Genomic DNA, 14,518 nt, shown 5'->3' with positions numbered 1-14,518 from the left:
ACAAGGCATCGGAGGCTGTGTAGTTGCTCTTCGAACATGGTCTTTTCTCGCGCGCGGGTCTCGACAGCCGTCTTCCTCCGAACTGCGCATCTCGTGCCTATGTGTACGTGTTCTGCTACTAGTATTTCCACCTCCTTTTTGTTTCAGACTGGCCTGACTGAGCTTCTGAGCAGCTTGGCAATGAAGGATAGTTTCTTCGATGATGGTCGTGAGAATGAGTTTTCGGTCTACAGACATAGTTTTGCCTTCGGTCGTAGCATTAGACTCGTTCTAAAGGCACTAGTTAGTCTACGTCGCGAACCTAAAAGATAGTTTTGCTTACCAATTGCAGCTTCTCCGTCAGTTCACTCAAACCATGGATGTGGTTCAAGCACTAGTTGATCATCCCATCGACGACAACAACCATTCCTTCTTCTATGCCCCTGAGTACGGCCAATTCGATGGCGTTGCCTTGCTTCAGGCCTTGGACGATCGCGTTCGACGACATGGTGGGCTGACGTGACCCTTGCGGACGGTTGTCACGACGACTTTTGCGGTGAGTGTAGGTCGTGTCGCAAAGGTCAGAGGCAGAGAGTTTTCTAAAAAGAGCAGCAGCTAGCGCGAAACTTCCAGGTCACAAGTGAAGGCGAATGTGAAGATACCTAAGTAGAGACCAGCAATTCTTTTGTTCTAGATTTGTGTCGATTGCTTAGGTATCTCATTTGTTATTTTCTGCTATGTGCTCTCATCAAGACATGGGTTCTGCCTCTATTCAATGTCCGACTCCGACTCTGAATATGCGCCGAAGTCTTAATTCGAATTTGGAAGCTCTAGATCTGCTACTTGTATCTATCTCCGTCCAGTTCTGCATTGTCTAGCTGGATGCTCAAAAGCCTGGCGATACCATAGAGACCTTCAATCTGCTTTCTGAACGTGGCGCACTCGCTTTCGCATGTCTGCTCCGCCTTGTCAAGTCGGCTCGCTAGCTTTGCGCGCGTAGTGGCTTTCTCATCCTTGATTGCTTTAAACGACTCCGCAATCAGCATGCCCTCCTTGACGTCTTCCTTGACTAACGCGTTGTGAGCTGGGGTAACGACCCGGTTCGTGGGTAGGTGATGGTTGGTTTCCGCTCTCTTTTTATGAATGAGCTCATGGGTCTTGATGAGTTCGCGCAACTCGTCCAGTGCGTGCATCTCGACTCCATGCAACTGGCGTTCTTCCTCCTTTTGCGTATCACACTTGCCACGGCTATCCGTCATAGCTTGCTAACAATGATCGATGCTATCCTGGATTGATTTTGCTAGCTGTACTTTTTCTTTTGCCGCAACCGTACCGATCGGCTCTGGGATCTCCCACTGTTTATGTTTTAGTCTCTAGTCTCTAGTCTATGTAGAGTGGCGAGCATACATACATCATCTGTCTCCTTCTCGGGCTCACTTGACGCATCGTCGTGATCGTGATACACCGGGTCCGTATCCTGGATGTAGGCGTACTGGCTTCCCTCAACGCTGGCCGCCTCATCATCGGTATAGTAGTGCTGTCCCTCAGCCACGCCCGGGGCGTTCTCATCATCGTGGCCAGCGTTCGCCTGCTCAGGCACGTACTTCTCGTGGCTTTCGTCGTGGTAGTGGTCATATCCATTCTTGCTCGAGGTACAGTCATCGTTGTTGCCATCGTCGACGTACTCCTCTACGTCTAGTCGTTCTACACTGTCTCGTGGTTTTGCGCGATGAAATGGCTTGTTTGGGTTAGGCGAGCTTCTCGAGTCCCAGTAATTGGCGTCGTCATATGGAAACATATTTCCACTTGGTCTGTAATGAGGCGTGGTATCGTAGTAGTGATACGACATCTTAGCGGATTTGAGATCAGACAACGTTACGCTCTCGCTGAGATGATGATTGATGTCGCGCTGTTGTAATAAAAAGTTCAACTTGATCGAGAGACGAAAGAGTCGACGCTGGTTCTTGAAACGGCAGGAGCACGCTAGAGCGAGATGCGGATTCATCGATAAAAGTGAAGATGAAAACCAGCAGTCTCATCGTTTCCGGCGTACCCGTTGCACAGATACTAAACCTCTCTCCATGCTCCTCCTAACAATTGCCAGGCGACGCGCCATTCATCGCTCATCTCGGATGAAGTACCATATCGTTTGTCGAAGCATATCCATCGGAGCGAGCATATATTGTAGAGAAAGAAAGGAAAGAAACAAAGTGAGAATCGTGTAAAGAAGCGACGTCTAACATATCCTATAGCTTTGAGGTGAGTGAGTTCAACATGTTAAACGATATAGAACAGCGGTGAGATCCTAACAATATAAGCCTCGATAACAGCATGTGATAGAAAGAAAGACAGACTACTCGCGTCCAGAGTTACTACGATCTGCAATGGTCGGCCCATGTTCTCTCGCCCACTCACTCCAATCACTCGCTGACTCCCACCACATTTCATCACCGCCTCCAGGTCTCGGATGTGTTCAATCGTTAGATGGAGTTGCAATAGAATACTTGTACATGCAATCGAAAATGCCGTCTACCTCAGCCGAAAAAAGTGGTTCAATCGTCTGATCATACAAATCCAGTTCAGTACCAAACCCAAATCCTCGTGTCTAGCCCTACGCCTAGCACCAACGCAATATACCGATCGAGTACAATACGCTGAAGCCACTACACTACGCCCTCTGAATTCGTTCCTCATCCTTATACCCTAAGGAGCTTAGCAGCGTAGTCCACAATCAAGCTCTCAGTAGGGAAGCTCATCTCCTCAAGCTTCTGAGCGTATGGTGTGGGGACCTCAGCACCGGTGATACGGGCAGGGGGTGCCTCCAAGTAGTCGAAAGCGTACTCGCAGGTGAGCGCCATGATCTCAGACGCGACACCGAACGAGGGGAAACCAGACTCTACGCAGAGCATGTGGCCAGTCTTCTTGACGGACTTGACGATAGCCTCAACGTCGAGGGGCTTGATGGAGCGGAGGTTGATGACCTCAGCCTCAACGCCGTACTTGGACTTGAGTTGTTCGGCGGCGACGAGGGATTGGCCGACGCAGCGGGAGAGGGTGACGATGGTAAGGTCCTTGCCGGGGCGCTCGATCTTGGCCTTTCCGAACTGGGGATTTGTCAGTATCTGAACGTAGTGGGGAGGATGGCGGGGTAGCTTACAGGAATGACGAAGTCGTCCTTTTGGGCCTCCTCGCTCATGGGGAAGGAAAGACCGTAAAGAAGCCTGGCTATGTTAGTCGTGAAACCTCGATCCGATGTCCGTAGTAACCTACTCGTTCTCGAGAACCACGACCGGGTTAGGGTCGCGAATGGCGGCCTTCAGCAGACCCTTGGCATCCTCGGCGCTGTATGGCGAAACGACCTTCAATCCAGGAATGCTTCCGTACCACGCAGTGTAATCTTGCGAGTGCTGAGCACCGACACCGGAAGCGAAACCGTTGGGGCCACGGAAGGTGATGTTGCAGGGCTGGATACCACCGGACATGTAGTGTGTCTTTGCGGCGGAGTTGATAATCTGGTCAATGGCCTGCATGGCGAAGTTGAAGGTCATGAACTCGCACTGTTGTCGCCGTCAGATTTGCTTTTTTGGTCACAGAGGCTATGAAACTCACAATGGGGTGGAGACCAGCGAGCGCAGCACCGACGGTCAGACCGGCGAAACCTGACTCTGTGATGGGAGAGTCGATTACCCTCTTCTCACCGAAGCGGTCGAGCAGGCCCTTTGTGACCTTGTAACTGTGGGCTCAGTCAGCACCATGCCTTGGTTTTTCGTCATATACGGCCTGCGATGTGCTCTCGGCCCAATTGAACCCTCCTCTTTCTTATCGCAGACAAGTAGTGTCCGTCCTGTTCATGGTGTGGTGTGGGCACGTACGCTCCGTTGTATTGCGCGACTTCCTCTCCGAGCACGAAGACCTTGTCGTTTCGCTCCATCTCCTCGGCCATAGCCTCGTTAAGCGCCTCTCGCACAGTCATCTCCTTCTGTCCCGACGCATATCCTCTCCTCGCAATTGATGGTGTGATGGCTGCGGCGCGGAAAGCTGGTCGGAAAGCGGGCGCTGGCCGCGAAGCCGAGACGAGGCGGGAGGCCGGTCGGAGAAGCCTTGAAGCAGCCATTGTGGGTGATGTGTGAGGGTGGAGGTGTGGTGAGGTTTTGCCGTGGGCGAGTGATGGCCGCTGAGCTCTGCTGTACAATTTCTTCGGACTTCGGGGATGCGAAGTTAGTCGTTGGGGCCCTGAACGCGCTAACAATCCAGCTCTGGTGCACGGCCCCCACTATAGCGAGAACACCCGACCTGCATCTTGGACTTGTCCGTCCCAACACATTGTAGACCGCTTGCTGCTCAGGCGTATAGTGAAGCAATATGTCGATTGTACGATTCTACCAGATTGAAACACGACGAAAATTATCCGCTTATTGCACGATTCGATTCCACTCAGATGAGGCAGATTACTTCTTCTATTCTCTATGATCACCACGTTTTCGCGTTACCATGACCGTCCCTAGACCGTGCCCTACTTCCAATTATTACAGTATATATACGCGTCTCCAAAGCGCGTCATGCAAATGCGAGGAGAAGATGCTCCTATATCGAAGGAAAAGCCTGCAGACCAACAGGGTCCAGATGCGAAGAGAAGTCTAATGCAAAGGGAAGCGAGAATCGAAGGCTTATGCGTTGGCGGGTTTCCTTCCGACCATGAGGTACATGGGTGTGAAAAGCTTCTCCTGTCCACCGGCGACTAGGCAGTCAGCTGCAAGGGCGAGACTGTCGGCAGTCTTTTGGGTACCCTTGGGGGCAAGGCCGATCATCTCAAGACCACCAACGAACTTGTGAATGATTCCACGACCAACCTTGGTCATGCGGAGAATGGTGGGGATATCGCCAATGGTGCTGATGTACTTCAGCTGGCCAGAGAGAGGCCAGTACCATGGGTAAGGGTCATCCCTGTCCGCCAGATCCTCGTGGTGCTCCATCTCAAAGCCAGCAGTCTTCATGGCCTTGAGCGCAACTTCGATCTTCTCCATGTTTGAGATACCGTCACCAATCTCGATACCAAGACGGATCTCACGGTGGTGGGGGTTGTCGTTGTCGTACTTGTCGGTCATGAGCCACTCGTAGACACCAAAGACACCGCCGGGCTTGAGAACACGGAAGATCTCGCTGTAGATACCCTCGAGAGATGGTGCGTGGACCGTCGCTTCGATGGCGTAGACGGCGTCGAAAGAGTTGTCAGGGAAAGACATTTGCTGCACAAGTCAGTGAGGGGTACTGAGAGGGTTTGGATCAATCTTACCATGAAGTCACCCTTGGTGAACTTGAGCTTGTGTGAAAGACCCTCCTTCTCGGCGTAGGCGGTTGCACGCTCGATCTGGTAGTCGTTGTTGTTCAAGCCAACGACGTTGACACCAGAGAACTTGACAATCTCACGAGCGGGACCACCGACACCGCAACCAACATCCAATACGCGCATGTCGTCCTGGAGGTTCATCTTGTGGGCAAGGTAGTGCTCGTGGCGGGCAATGGCCTTGTAGAAAGACTCGCCATAGGCGTAGCGGGCGAAGTGGAAAGACTGTCCCCAGCCGTACTCGTACAGGTCGGTTGCGAGGTTGTAGTAGTGTCTTGTGAGGGTGGCGTATTCGTCTCGTCGTTCCTGAGTTTGTTAGTAAACACAGTGTACAACACGCCACCTATGCATACCTTGCGTGTCTCCTCGGTCTCGTCGCCAGCTGCCTTGTTGTCCCAATGCTTGAAGTACTCGTCTACAGCAGCTTGTTGGGCAGCCTTGTCCTTTTGCAACATGGCAGTCATGCCACCGCGAGCCTTTGCAGACTTGCCGTGCATGGCCTTGTTGAACTCGGCATCGCGAGTATGGTCTTCCTTTTCGAGCGCAACGGGAGACATGATGGGTATTAAGAGTGATACAAGTTTATGTGGGGACTGAAGTGAATGAAACGGATAGCAGAATAAACAATTGGAAAGAGAGGACCCTGAAATGTTTATAAGGACGACCCTGGAGAGCAAAGAGCGGTATGGGTAGGAGATTGGGACTTGAATTTCTTAGGGGGTTAACTGGCCTCATCCAATCACGACGGACTCTGTACGCGGCCCTGGTCAACGGCACTAGCGTTCGGTGGTCGCCACCCGAGCGCGTGAAAGCCAAGACCGTAAGTGCCGTATACTGTAGTGCCTAGATTTCTACCGTCACTCACCTTCAAGCCACTACTCGCCGTCGCAACAACCACCGCGCCCCACTATCGCGTACTCGACGACCCAGGATACGTTCGTTGTTGTCGCGAGATTACGTTGCTACTTCCTTCCACATTTTTACAGCCGTCGCATCAGACCATCACCATGCCGCCGCAAATCAAGACCGACTTGAATCGTACGTCATGTCTCTTTCTTAACCGCATGCAATCTGTACTGTATACTGACTTGTCCAGGATCCGGTTGGGAGACTACTGACTTCCCGTCCGTCTGCGAGAAATGCCTCCCGGATAGCCAATATGTGCAGATGCTGAAGGAGGACTACGGCGCAGAATGCAAGATCTGCACGCGACCCTTCACCATCTTCCGTTGGAAAGCCGACCGAACCGCGCGACAGAAGCGAACCAACATCTGCCTCACATGCGCCCGCCTCAAGAACTGCTGTCAGCACTGCATGCTCGATTTGTCATTCGGTCTGCCTATCGTAGTTCGTGATGCGGCGCTGAAGATGGTAGCGCCCGGCCCACAGAGCGACATCAACAGACAGTACTATGCGCAGGAGCACGAGAGAGAGATCGAGGAGGGACGAGGAGCGATGGAGGCATATGAGAAGACGGATGAGAAGGCGCGCGACTTGCTTAAGCGTTTGGCTCAGAGTGAACCCTACTACAAGAAACAGCGACGGATAGAGGCCGAAGAGGGCGAGAGCAGTCAAAAGGCATTACCAGCGCCGGGCGGAGGTGGCGCAGGAGGCGAGAGTAGCCACGTTCCTGGCCCGATCAGAACACGAGATTCGCGAGGTACACCTGCTCGAGGAGGCATGAGGCCTGGAAGGGGAGGTCGCATGGGCGGCGCATCCGCAGAGCCAAACCCACAAGACTGGCTGCCACCTTCAGACCCCAACGTCGCATCGCTTTTCGTCACGGGTGTGGAAGACGACCTTCCCGAACACGAGCTCCGCAAGCACTTCACACAATACGGTCAACTTCGGTCGCTAGTATGCTCACATCGAGCGCATTGCGCATACGTCAACTTCGTCAAGCGCGAGGATGCCGAGACAGCGGCGGGGACACTCAAGGGCAAGGTGGTCATCAAGGGTTGCCCTATGCGCGTGACCTGGGGCAAGCCGAAGCAGCTGGACAGTTTGGACCAGAATGTTAGAATGCAATACGCAAAGGAAGGACGACAAGCAGCGGGCTCATCGCGACGGGCGGCTGCTTCTCAAGCTGCCATTGAGGCGGCACCACAGAACAACCTGGATAGCATGGTTGTTGCTCCACCTCCAGGAGCAGACGACGATGTTCAGTACGCCAGTTTGGCTGGCAACTAGGTCTGCATTTCCTGCATTGGATCGGCGTTTGGGACTGTACGGGTATCATGATTTATTTGGTGTGGATAAAAGCCTAGGAGGAACAGCATTTGGTGCCTCCCAATGTAGTTTTTCCCTTTCCTTTCTTGATATCCTCGTTGTCGCCTCTTTCGGTGTGCTCGTGTATCCGCAGCTCTGCCAATCTTAGCCATTTGATTCGAATACCATAATTGAGCGAGCGTACTGAAGTTGTCCTCTTTGTCCGCTGCTTGTCCTTGGACCACGTTTTCTCTTAGGAACTTGGCCACTTCCTCAGCATGTACTAATGACTGCTGCAACTCCTCGCTTCCAATTCGTAGGTCGCGGTTCGACTCGAACTTCTTGCGGGCTTCGGCACGGGCGGCGAAGAGGGTGTTCATGTCGCCTGTGCTGTGTGAGCGACGAAACTGATCCGAGAGGTGGGGACTCTTACCTTCGAAAGCGATGCGCGCGGATCGCAGCAGATTCCGATATGCTACTAGCGCCATTTTGTGTAAGGTTGGGGGTGTGAATTAGGGAACCAGAAGCGTAGTGAAGAAGGACCAGTTCCGCTCGGAAGTTCCGCGAGGAAAGTTGACAGCACGTGATATCGTTCATGCCAGGAACATCCCTGTTGGCGATCCGACACCCGCTGACGTCGCGAAGCTGGAAGTGGTCCACACACGAGCACGCTTCGCTGGCCTCAACGGTAGAATTCTAGCTCCCATACCGGGCTGCGATCTACCAGAGCCAACATGGTGTCATTCTGGCCTTGGAAGGTAAGATGGATTTAACTACACGCTAATTCAATTGCTGACTGTGACAGGGTAGCGAAGATGCTGCCTCTTTCGAGAGGACGCTCAACACTCTCACCGGCAAGATCAACAGAGCTGCCGCGCGCAATGACAAGCAGAAGCAGCTCTCGCGACGCGCACGCGTCATGTGGACGCTTTATGCCGGCTTCGCGTATATTCTGGTTGCTGTGATGCTCACTTTCGTGACGGGTTGGCAGAATTGGGGTCCCATTGAGGGAAGCGTGGTGGCTGGCGGGCCAGTATTGTATGTCTATACTCGCGCAATTATGGATTTTATTTAACCCTCCAGGCTCTACGGCATCCGCTACGCGCTTATGGGCTACTTCGACTACCGTATTCGCAACACCGAGAACTACCTCAAGAAGCTGAACAACGAACGCGACGCTACCATCGAGCGACTGAAGGAAGCTACCAAGTTCAACTCGACACAACAGTTGCTTGAAAAGTATGGAGCGTCGCCCAAGCAACCCGAGCAGCCACAACAAGGCAACTCCCCAGGTCGCAAGAAGTCTCAAGGCCCTCAGAAGCCAGCATTACCTGCAGGACCCCGCACTGGCATGGCCCCTCCGCCAACAGCAAACATCCAGCGACCTCAGTCACAGCAAGTCCCGAATACCCCGCAGAGGGCGCCGTCGAACGTCTCGTCACCCCAAGGCCCGTCTCCACCGCAGCAACTGCCCCCACCAGAAGCTCCGGGAGCTGAATTCGCGCCAAATGCTTTCAGTACTGGAACTGATCTGACCAAGCAGTATACCGCAGACTCACCCGCTGCTTTTACACAAACCCACTGGTACGACCGCATCCTCGACGCTCTTCTTGGCGAAGACGAAACACAGGCTAAGAACCGCTTCGTCTTGATCTGTTCAGAGTGCAGACTCGTCAACGGACAAGCACCACCCGGCGCCCGCACCCTCGAAGACGTCGGTCGATGGCGATGCGGTGGATGCAGTGCGTGGAACGGGAAGGAGAAGCCTCGCGAAGACGATGTTACACGTCTTGTGCAAGGCTGGGAGGCTGAGCGGAAAGCCAAAGATGCTGGTCGGAGGCAGAGCGTAGATAGGGGGATTGATTCCGATAACAGGGAGACAGAGGATGATGGTGGTATCATTGTGGGTGCGGATGAAAGTTCGGGTGTGGATGTTGCGGCTGATAGTGCGGAGGATACGCCGCCGCCTAGTCGAAATACGAGGAGTAAATCGAGGGGGAAGGCGAAGAAGTAGATGTCTGGATAGTTGGGATACGTCTGGGTGTGTCTGGATGACATGCTTATGGCCTGGACGACGGCAGTTATGTATACCAAAATATTGCTATGGCTTACAATATGATAGATCATGCGCTTCCAGAATACATGAAAAAGCTGAGCATCCCAAATCATCTCAACTTCATCCCCCGACCTCTGTACGTGCCTCGCTGGTGGTGTATAAATATCCCAATCCCACCCCTCTCTTCCCCTCTTTTGTCACACACCCTCGATTCTGTCTTTTCCCAAGGCTGGAAGAAACGGCGTACAAATAGCGTCCATGGTGTGCGCCTCCATGTGCATCTCCCTACACCAAAACATACAACCCTTATTCAAATGTGCGACTGAGTGTCCTGTCTCTCAGGAATGCGAACACATTCACCAAATATCCTGGATTACAAGATTTTCAAAACTCCATGGTCGTTGGGTCTCGAACCAATCGATGCAGTCATGATGGGTCTTGGGCGTCACCTCTCCATTCTATCGACATAATAGGTTGGTGCGACGAGAGACCTTGACTTTTTCAGGTGGGGAAGATGTATACAAAGTCCTCACAGGCTGGTTCTTCATACTTCTCCATAGCCAAAGCTCCCTGTGCTTCACTCTCAAAAAACGACGGTATGATCATATGGCTCTGCTTCTGCGTCTCTGCCGTTCCATTACTATATCATTACCTCGTCGAACGCATAAGCTGACTTCTGCATCTGGGCCTCGTATTATCAACAAGAGACTTACTCAAACATACTATTAGCGTCACTGTCTCGCCAGGGGATGTTAAAAGCGGGTAAACTTGACTATGCCAAACATCCGCAAAAAGACCATGGACTATTCTTATAAGGGGAGACGGATTCACTGCCGTTCTCCGCGCTTTGGCACTAATTGGGCAGAAAAAACATACTTGAGAACTTCTTCCTGCTGCTGTTCACTGACATCCTGCATATCAACTACCGAGAAACACTTTCCAAAATCCCGGAAACACAATATCATGTGCGGTGCCTCCCCTCGTCGGGACTACAAACCCAAAAGATGACTTGTTTGGGTTCCTGGCAACGCGCTGCCGAAAACAAACTTTCTTCCTATCGATGATGATTTCGCTAGCGCATCTGGAAAGCTTCACGGAATTAGTTGAAAAACTCCAGATGTTTGACAGATTCAGAGGATGCTCCCATGTCTGGACCGCCTCTGCTAAAGTCAACTTCGTATATTCTGATGACATTGCGCCTTGCGCAAGTATAAATACTCCCATCTAACAGGCTTCTTCCTTCTCTCCTCACAATACTCTACAATTTGCTTGCTTCTCTTAAAAAATATATATGCGTGAGTTGCGATGTGCCGCTTCTGCCTTCTGTCCTGCGGCACATCCAAAACGCGAAACCTCTACGCCATGAGCCTCCGCTCTTCTCCAAAAATCAACGTGTTTCTACTATGGTCGTGGCTTTGTACGCAAAGTTCCGAGGCACCGTATGTGTATGGTAACATCACTGCTACGAGCGCACACTTAGATCGCATACGCCGCCAAGTTGTATTGGTATATGTCGTCGCATACCGCGCCTTTCAAAGACTACGCAAACACTGAGATTTGCTGACCAAAATGACGCTACACTTCTTACGGCGGTCACTCTCACCGCCTCGCAGACGTAAAACACTCTTTTTCCTTCCCTTCTTCTTCTCCCTCATATCCACGCACTGGATTTTGCATACCCAAGAACTAAAAGGATATGCACGAGAAATATGTCTGTCTTTAGTAAGAGCGAGAACCAAAAATCATTCTCCTCTGGGTCATGTTTGCTCCTCCTGCTCTCGCTCTGTCTGCCTAGTTGTATTCTCTATCGACTACAAAAGAACCTCGGACCGACTCATGCTTTCTGAGTCTGGAAGGCGTCAACAAAACACCGCAGAGATCTACATGTTCGGCATTCAGGAAGGAACTCTTTACACTCTATGATTTCTTGGAGTTTGCGTACGAGAACAAAAAAGCAGTTGCTGACTAGAAGGTTCTCTCTCCTCGCTGCCCGGCTTTTTCCAGCAAAATTGAACAATCGTACAGAACGCTGTACCACTCTAAAATCCTTACCCTTGCGTGTCATAGGTTTCCTACAAAGCGCTAGGCATATATCGCCAGACCATCCCAAAATAACCGGGTACTGATTATGCGCGTTGTGTCCGTTCCACCTCAAAAGAGAATGAAAGATCATGATGAAAGCACGTGACAGTTGCCTTTCCCATCGGGGTCAAGGGGGTCAGGCCACTTCATCAATACCAGAGCCAGCTCGGGCTACGACAAGTGCCCTGACCTCCCTGGGTTTGGCCAGTGACTTCCTCCTCGCTAATGCTAGGTCAGTTAAGACCCAACAGAAGGCAATCTAATCTCAGACTAAGGACATTAAAGAATCGGGGTTGAGGGCATCCTCCATTCTTTCCCTCCATTCTCAAAGCTTATTCTACTTTACCAAAACATAAGTGAGAAGAACGAATATTGTTCGACCCAAAGCACTCCGATTCGTTTTCCTTTCTCTCCCTTCGATCTACTCAAAAAAGGCACGCGCCAAATAAACATGTGATTTGGAAGCATGACAAGATCAACACATATCTGTTCTCTGCTCTCTCCCTCTCATGTCTATCAGAAGAAATCTGTTACAATCGGGAAAATCCAGTGCACAGCTCGTATGGCAGTTCTGGAACTTATGTTTACTTCAGCAAAACCGCAGTAGTTGTCCTTGATGATTCTAGGACGCTCTTGAAAATCCAAATGTGGCTGTTATAGGCGGAGGAGGCGAGTATGAATCTCCGAACAGGAGTGCAAATGTTGGACTCGTTCAATGTACCAATTTATATCGAAGAACATGACATGAGGGTGGGGCGTGTGGTATTTGTCATACTGCCCATGTTGTCTTACACTTTCTTGGCGGAGACAAGTGTGTGCATATAAATACCACGCTCTGTTCCGTTCTACTCTTCTCCACAACACCTCCAATCCTGGAGTTCAAAAACATATATCAAGAAGACTCATGGCTTCGGCTGTGCTCTTTCTTCCTGTATAATTTTCCAAAAAGCTTTCAAGATGATAACGTGGAGTGTGCGGCCCGCGGAAGCACGGCGTAATGAATTGGTGGAGATGGCGATCATCTCAGCCGCACAGCTTTACAGCCCCGTACACCCCCTTAACGCCTCCGGTCCATGAACTTGATCACCGCCGTCCCAGGTCAATATCCAACACCTTCACCATCCCATCCTCCTCTCCACCCTTCTCCTCCGCACCTTCCAAAAACGGTACAACCGCCCTCCGAACCACTCCCTCAAAAAGCCCCTCAATCATCCCACTCAACTCATCTCCTGTCTGCCTAAAATCCGGAAAAGCATTCACTTCCAAAAGATAAGTATTTAATTCTCCGTTCGGTTCGATACCGACCATGAAATCCAGGCCAAAGATCTCAAAGCTGTTCGGCAGCGGTTGGAAATGAATCGACATACCCCTTGCCGCCGCTTCAAAAGTTTGCGATGTCGTGGTCTGGATTTGGGCGAAGATCTTGTCTTTCCAATCTTTCCCTACATCCAACTTTCCTGCGAGGTTGGGCTGTGTAGGCATCTCATCAGGCAACTCCCAGAACAGACCCACACTACCCTCTCTATCCCCAGATTCCTGGAGGCAGGTATTTGTGAGATGTGCTTTCATGGCTTCATCGCGGTTTTCCTGGAGTACGGCGTCCCAGGGAGGAATGTATGAGCGTGCGGCGAAGAGGGCGAGCATAGGGCGGTATACGTAGACCTGTAGGGCGCCAGTTGCTAGAACATAGGTTCTGATGTGGAATTTGCGGAGAGTTGAAGGGGAGGAGGATGAGGTGTTGGGTGGGGATAAAAGGAGAGGGGGGTGTATGTATGGTTGAGCGATGAAGTGGCGGAGTTGGGATGTTATGATGCCGTTTCCTTCTTCGTCCGGTTGTTTGCGTTGATCGTCGGTGGGGATACCAGCATCACTTCTTGCATCCTCCTCTTCCTCGTCATCGCTCTCAGGATCCCATTCTTCGAAAATACTTGTCAGTTCCTCCTCGCTCGAAAACAACCGAATTCCCTGCCCTCTCTCACTCATCCCTGGTTTCAAGATCCACCACTCCCTCTTTTTCATGTCTTCTTCATCGTCACCATCTAGCTCCTCGTTCCTTGCCCAGCTCTCCTTTAACTCCCACGCTTCAACCAGCGCATCGTCCAGGAACTCAGCATAGTCGACTTCAAATTCTACACTAGGCTTGACGTGCTTCTGCAACACACTATCCGGGTACTTGGTAATCCAGTTGGCGATTGTGGTGCTGAGGTAGTGTTTCCGGATCAGCGCTTTACGGATTACATAGGCGTTGGCGAGGCTGCTAGAAGAATGTTCCATGAGGTGGTCGAAGTCGATAGACTCATATTGCACCCATTGGAGGAGACGAGAAGATGGACTGGGAAGTTGGGAGAGTGAGGTTATGAGCTCGTAGGCTGATTCCGGGAGTTGTTTCTTCAGTGCGGCGAGAATGAGGGGTTGGACGTAAGGGTCTTCGTAATTGATGAGCGCACATATCTTCTCGGCAGGGTTAAAGTCCTGAGTCGTCATTTTGAGGTACTTGATTCCCTAAAGCGAGTCCTTGCTCTTTCTTCCAATGATGTAACCGCAAGCGCGTGGTTGGTATGGTTAGTAAAGAGATGACAGCACCGATGCAAGCACTCCCTTTCGACGTCCGTTTTCAATCGGTGAACGCAGTTTGTATATCAACGTTATGAACGGGTATAATATTGTACATGTACACAAAGGAAAGTCGTTACAAGGCTTACGCTAAGCCCGAGGTATCCAGAGCCAGAAAAGTCGAAATGCCCGTTGCTCGCTTAGCTCTAGCCAATCAGCGAGCTGCGACCTAAACGCCTCTTCATCCATATCCTCACTCTCTTTTTTTGTTACCTCCCCTAGAGTTTCTTCAAAGA

General features: G+C 51.4%; 7 protein-coding genes across 7 annotated transcripts; 2 read left to right on the top strand and 5 right to left on the bottom strand.

Moving 5' to 3' along the window:
* Positions 1 to 818: 818 nt before the first annotated feature.
* On the bottom strand, positions 819 to 1,777 carry ALTATR162_LOCUS2590 (uncharacterized protein; the record flags this gene model as incomplete). The annotated part of the gene is made up of 3 exons (XM_043310196.1): positions 819 to 1,244; positions 1,290 to 1,334; positions 1,391 to 1,777. 3 exons carry the CDS (start codon positions 1,775 to 1,777, stop codon positions 819 to 821), a joined length of 858 nt encoding a protein of 285 aa, XP_043166131.1.
* Positions 1,778 to 2,675: 898 nt separating this feature from the next.
* ALTATR162_LOCUS2589 (uncharacterized protein) lies at positions 2,676 to 4,093 on the bottom strand (the record flags this gene model as incomplete). The annotated part of the gene is made up of 5 exons (XM_043310195.1): positions 2,676 to 3,083; positions 3,137 to 3,200; positions 3,250 to 3,536; positions 3,589 to 3,712; positions 3,852 to 4,093. 5 exons carry the CDS (start codon positions 4,091 to 4,093, stop codon positions 2,676 to 2,678), a joined length of 1,125 nt encoding a protein of 374 aa, XP_043166130.1.
* A 553-nt stretch (positions 4,094 to 4,646) lies between these two features.
* ALTATR162_LOCUS2588 (uncharacterized protein) lies at positions 4,647 to 5,880 on the bottom strand (the record flags this gene model as incomplete). Its single annotated transcript, XM_043310194.1, has 3 exons — positions 4,647 to 5,225; positions 5,273 to 5,629; positions 5,677 to 5,880. 3 exons carry the CDS (start codon positions 5,878 to 5,880, stop codon positions 4,647 to 4,649), a joined length of 1,140 nt encoding a protein of 379 aa, XP_043166129.1.
* Positions 5,881 to 6,330: 450 nt separating this feature from the next.
* ALTATR162_LOCUS2587 (uncharacterized protein) lies at positions 6,331 to 7,513 on the top strand (the record flags this gene model as incomplete). The annotated part of the gene is made up of 2 exons (XM_043310193.1): positions 6,331 to 6,361; positions 6,420 to 7,513. The coding sequence occupies 2 exons, from the start codon at positions 6,331 to 6,333 to the stop codon at positions 7,511 to 7,513; spliced, it is 1,125 nt and encodes a 374-aa protein (XP_043166128.1).
* Positions 7,514 to 7,586: 73 nt separating this feature from the next.
* Positions 7,587 to 8,019, bottom strand: ALTATR162_LOCUS2586 (uncharacterized protein; the record flags this gene model as incomplete). The annotated part of the gene is made up of 3 exons (XM_043310192.1): positions 7,587 to 7,687; positions 7,737 to 7,916; positions 7,965 to 8,019. 3 exons carry the CDS (start codon positions 8,017 to 8,019, stop codon positions 7,587 to 7,589), a joined length of 336 nt encoding a protein of 111 aa, XP_043166127.1.
* A 246-nt stretch (positions 8,020 to 8,265) lies between these two features.
* Positions 8,266 to 9,545, top strand: ALTATR162_LOCUS2585 (uncharacterized protein; the record flags this gene model as incomplete). The annotated part of the gene is made up of 3 exons (XM_043310191.1): positions 8,266 to 8,289; positions 8,337 to 8,569; positions 8,615 to 9,545. 3 exons carry the CDS (start codon positions 8,266 to 8,268, stop codon positions 9,543 to 9,545), a joined length of 1,188 nt encoding a protein of 395 aa, XP_043166126.1.
* Positions 9,546 to 12,752: 3,207 nt separating this feature from the next.
* Positions 12,753 to 14,153, bottom strand: ALTATR162_LOCUS2584 (uncharacterized protein; the record flags this gene model as incomplete). The annotated part of the gene is made up of 1 exon (XM_043310190.1): positions 12,753 to 14,153. One exon carries the CDS (start codon positions 14,151 to 14,153, stop codon positions 12,753 to 12,755), a length of 1,401 nt encoding a protein of 466 aa, XP_043166125.1.
* Positions 14,154 to 14,518: the final 365 nt, after the last annotated feature.

This window comes from Alternaria atra (assembly GCF_907166805.1).
Source record: "Alternaria atra isolate CS162 genome assembly, contig: 21, whole genome shotgun sequence".
Taxonomy (NCBI): Eukaryota; Fungi; Ascomycota; class Dothideomycetes; order Pleosporales; family Pleosporaceae; genus Alternaria; species Alternaria atra.
The sequence above is the reverse complement of the archived record's forward strand: the minus strand, read 5'-3'. Positions and strand labels throughout refer to the sequence as shown.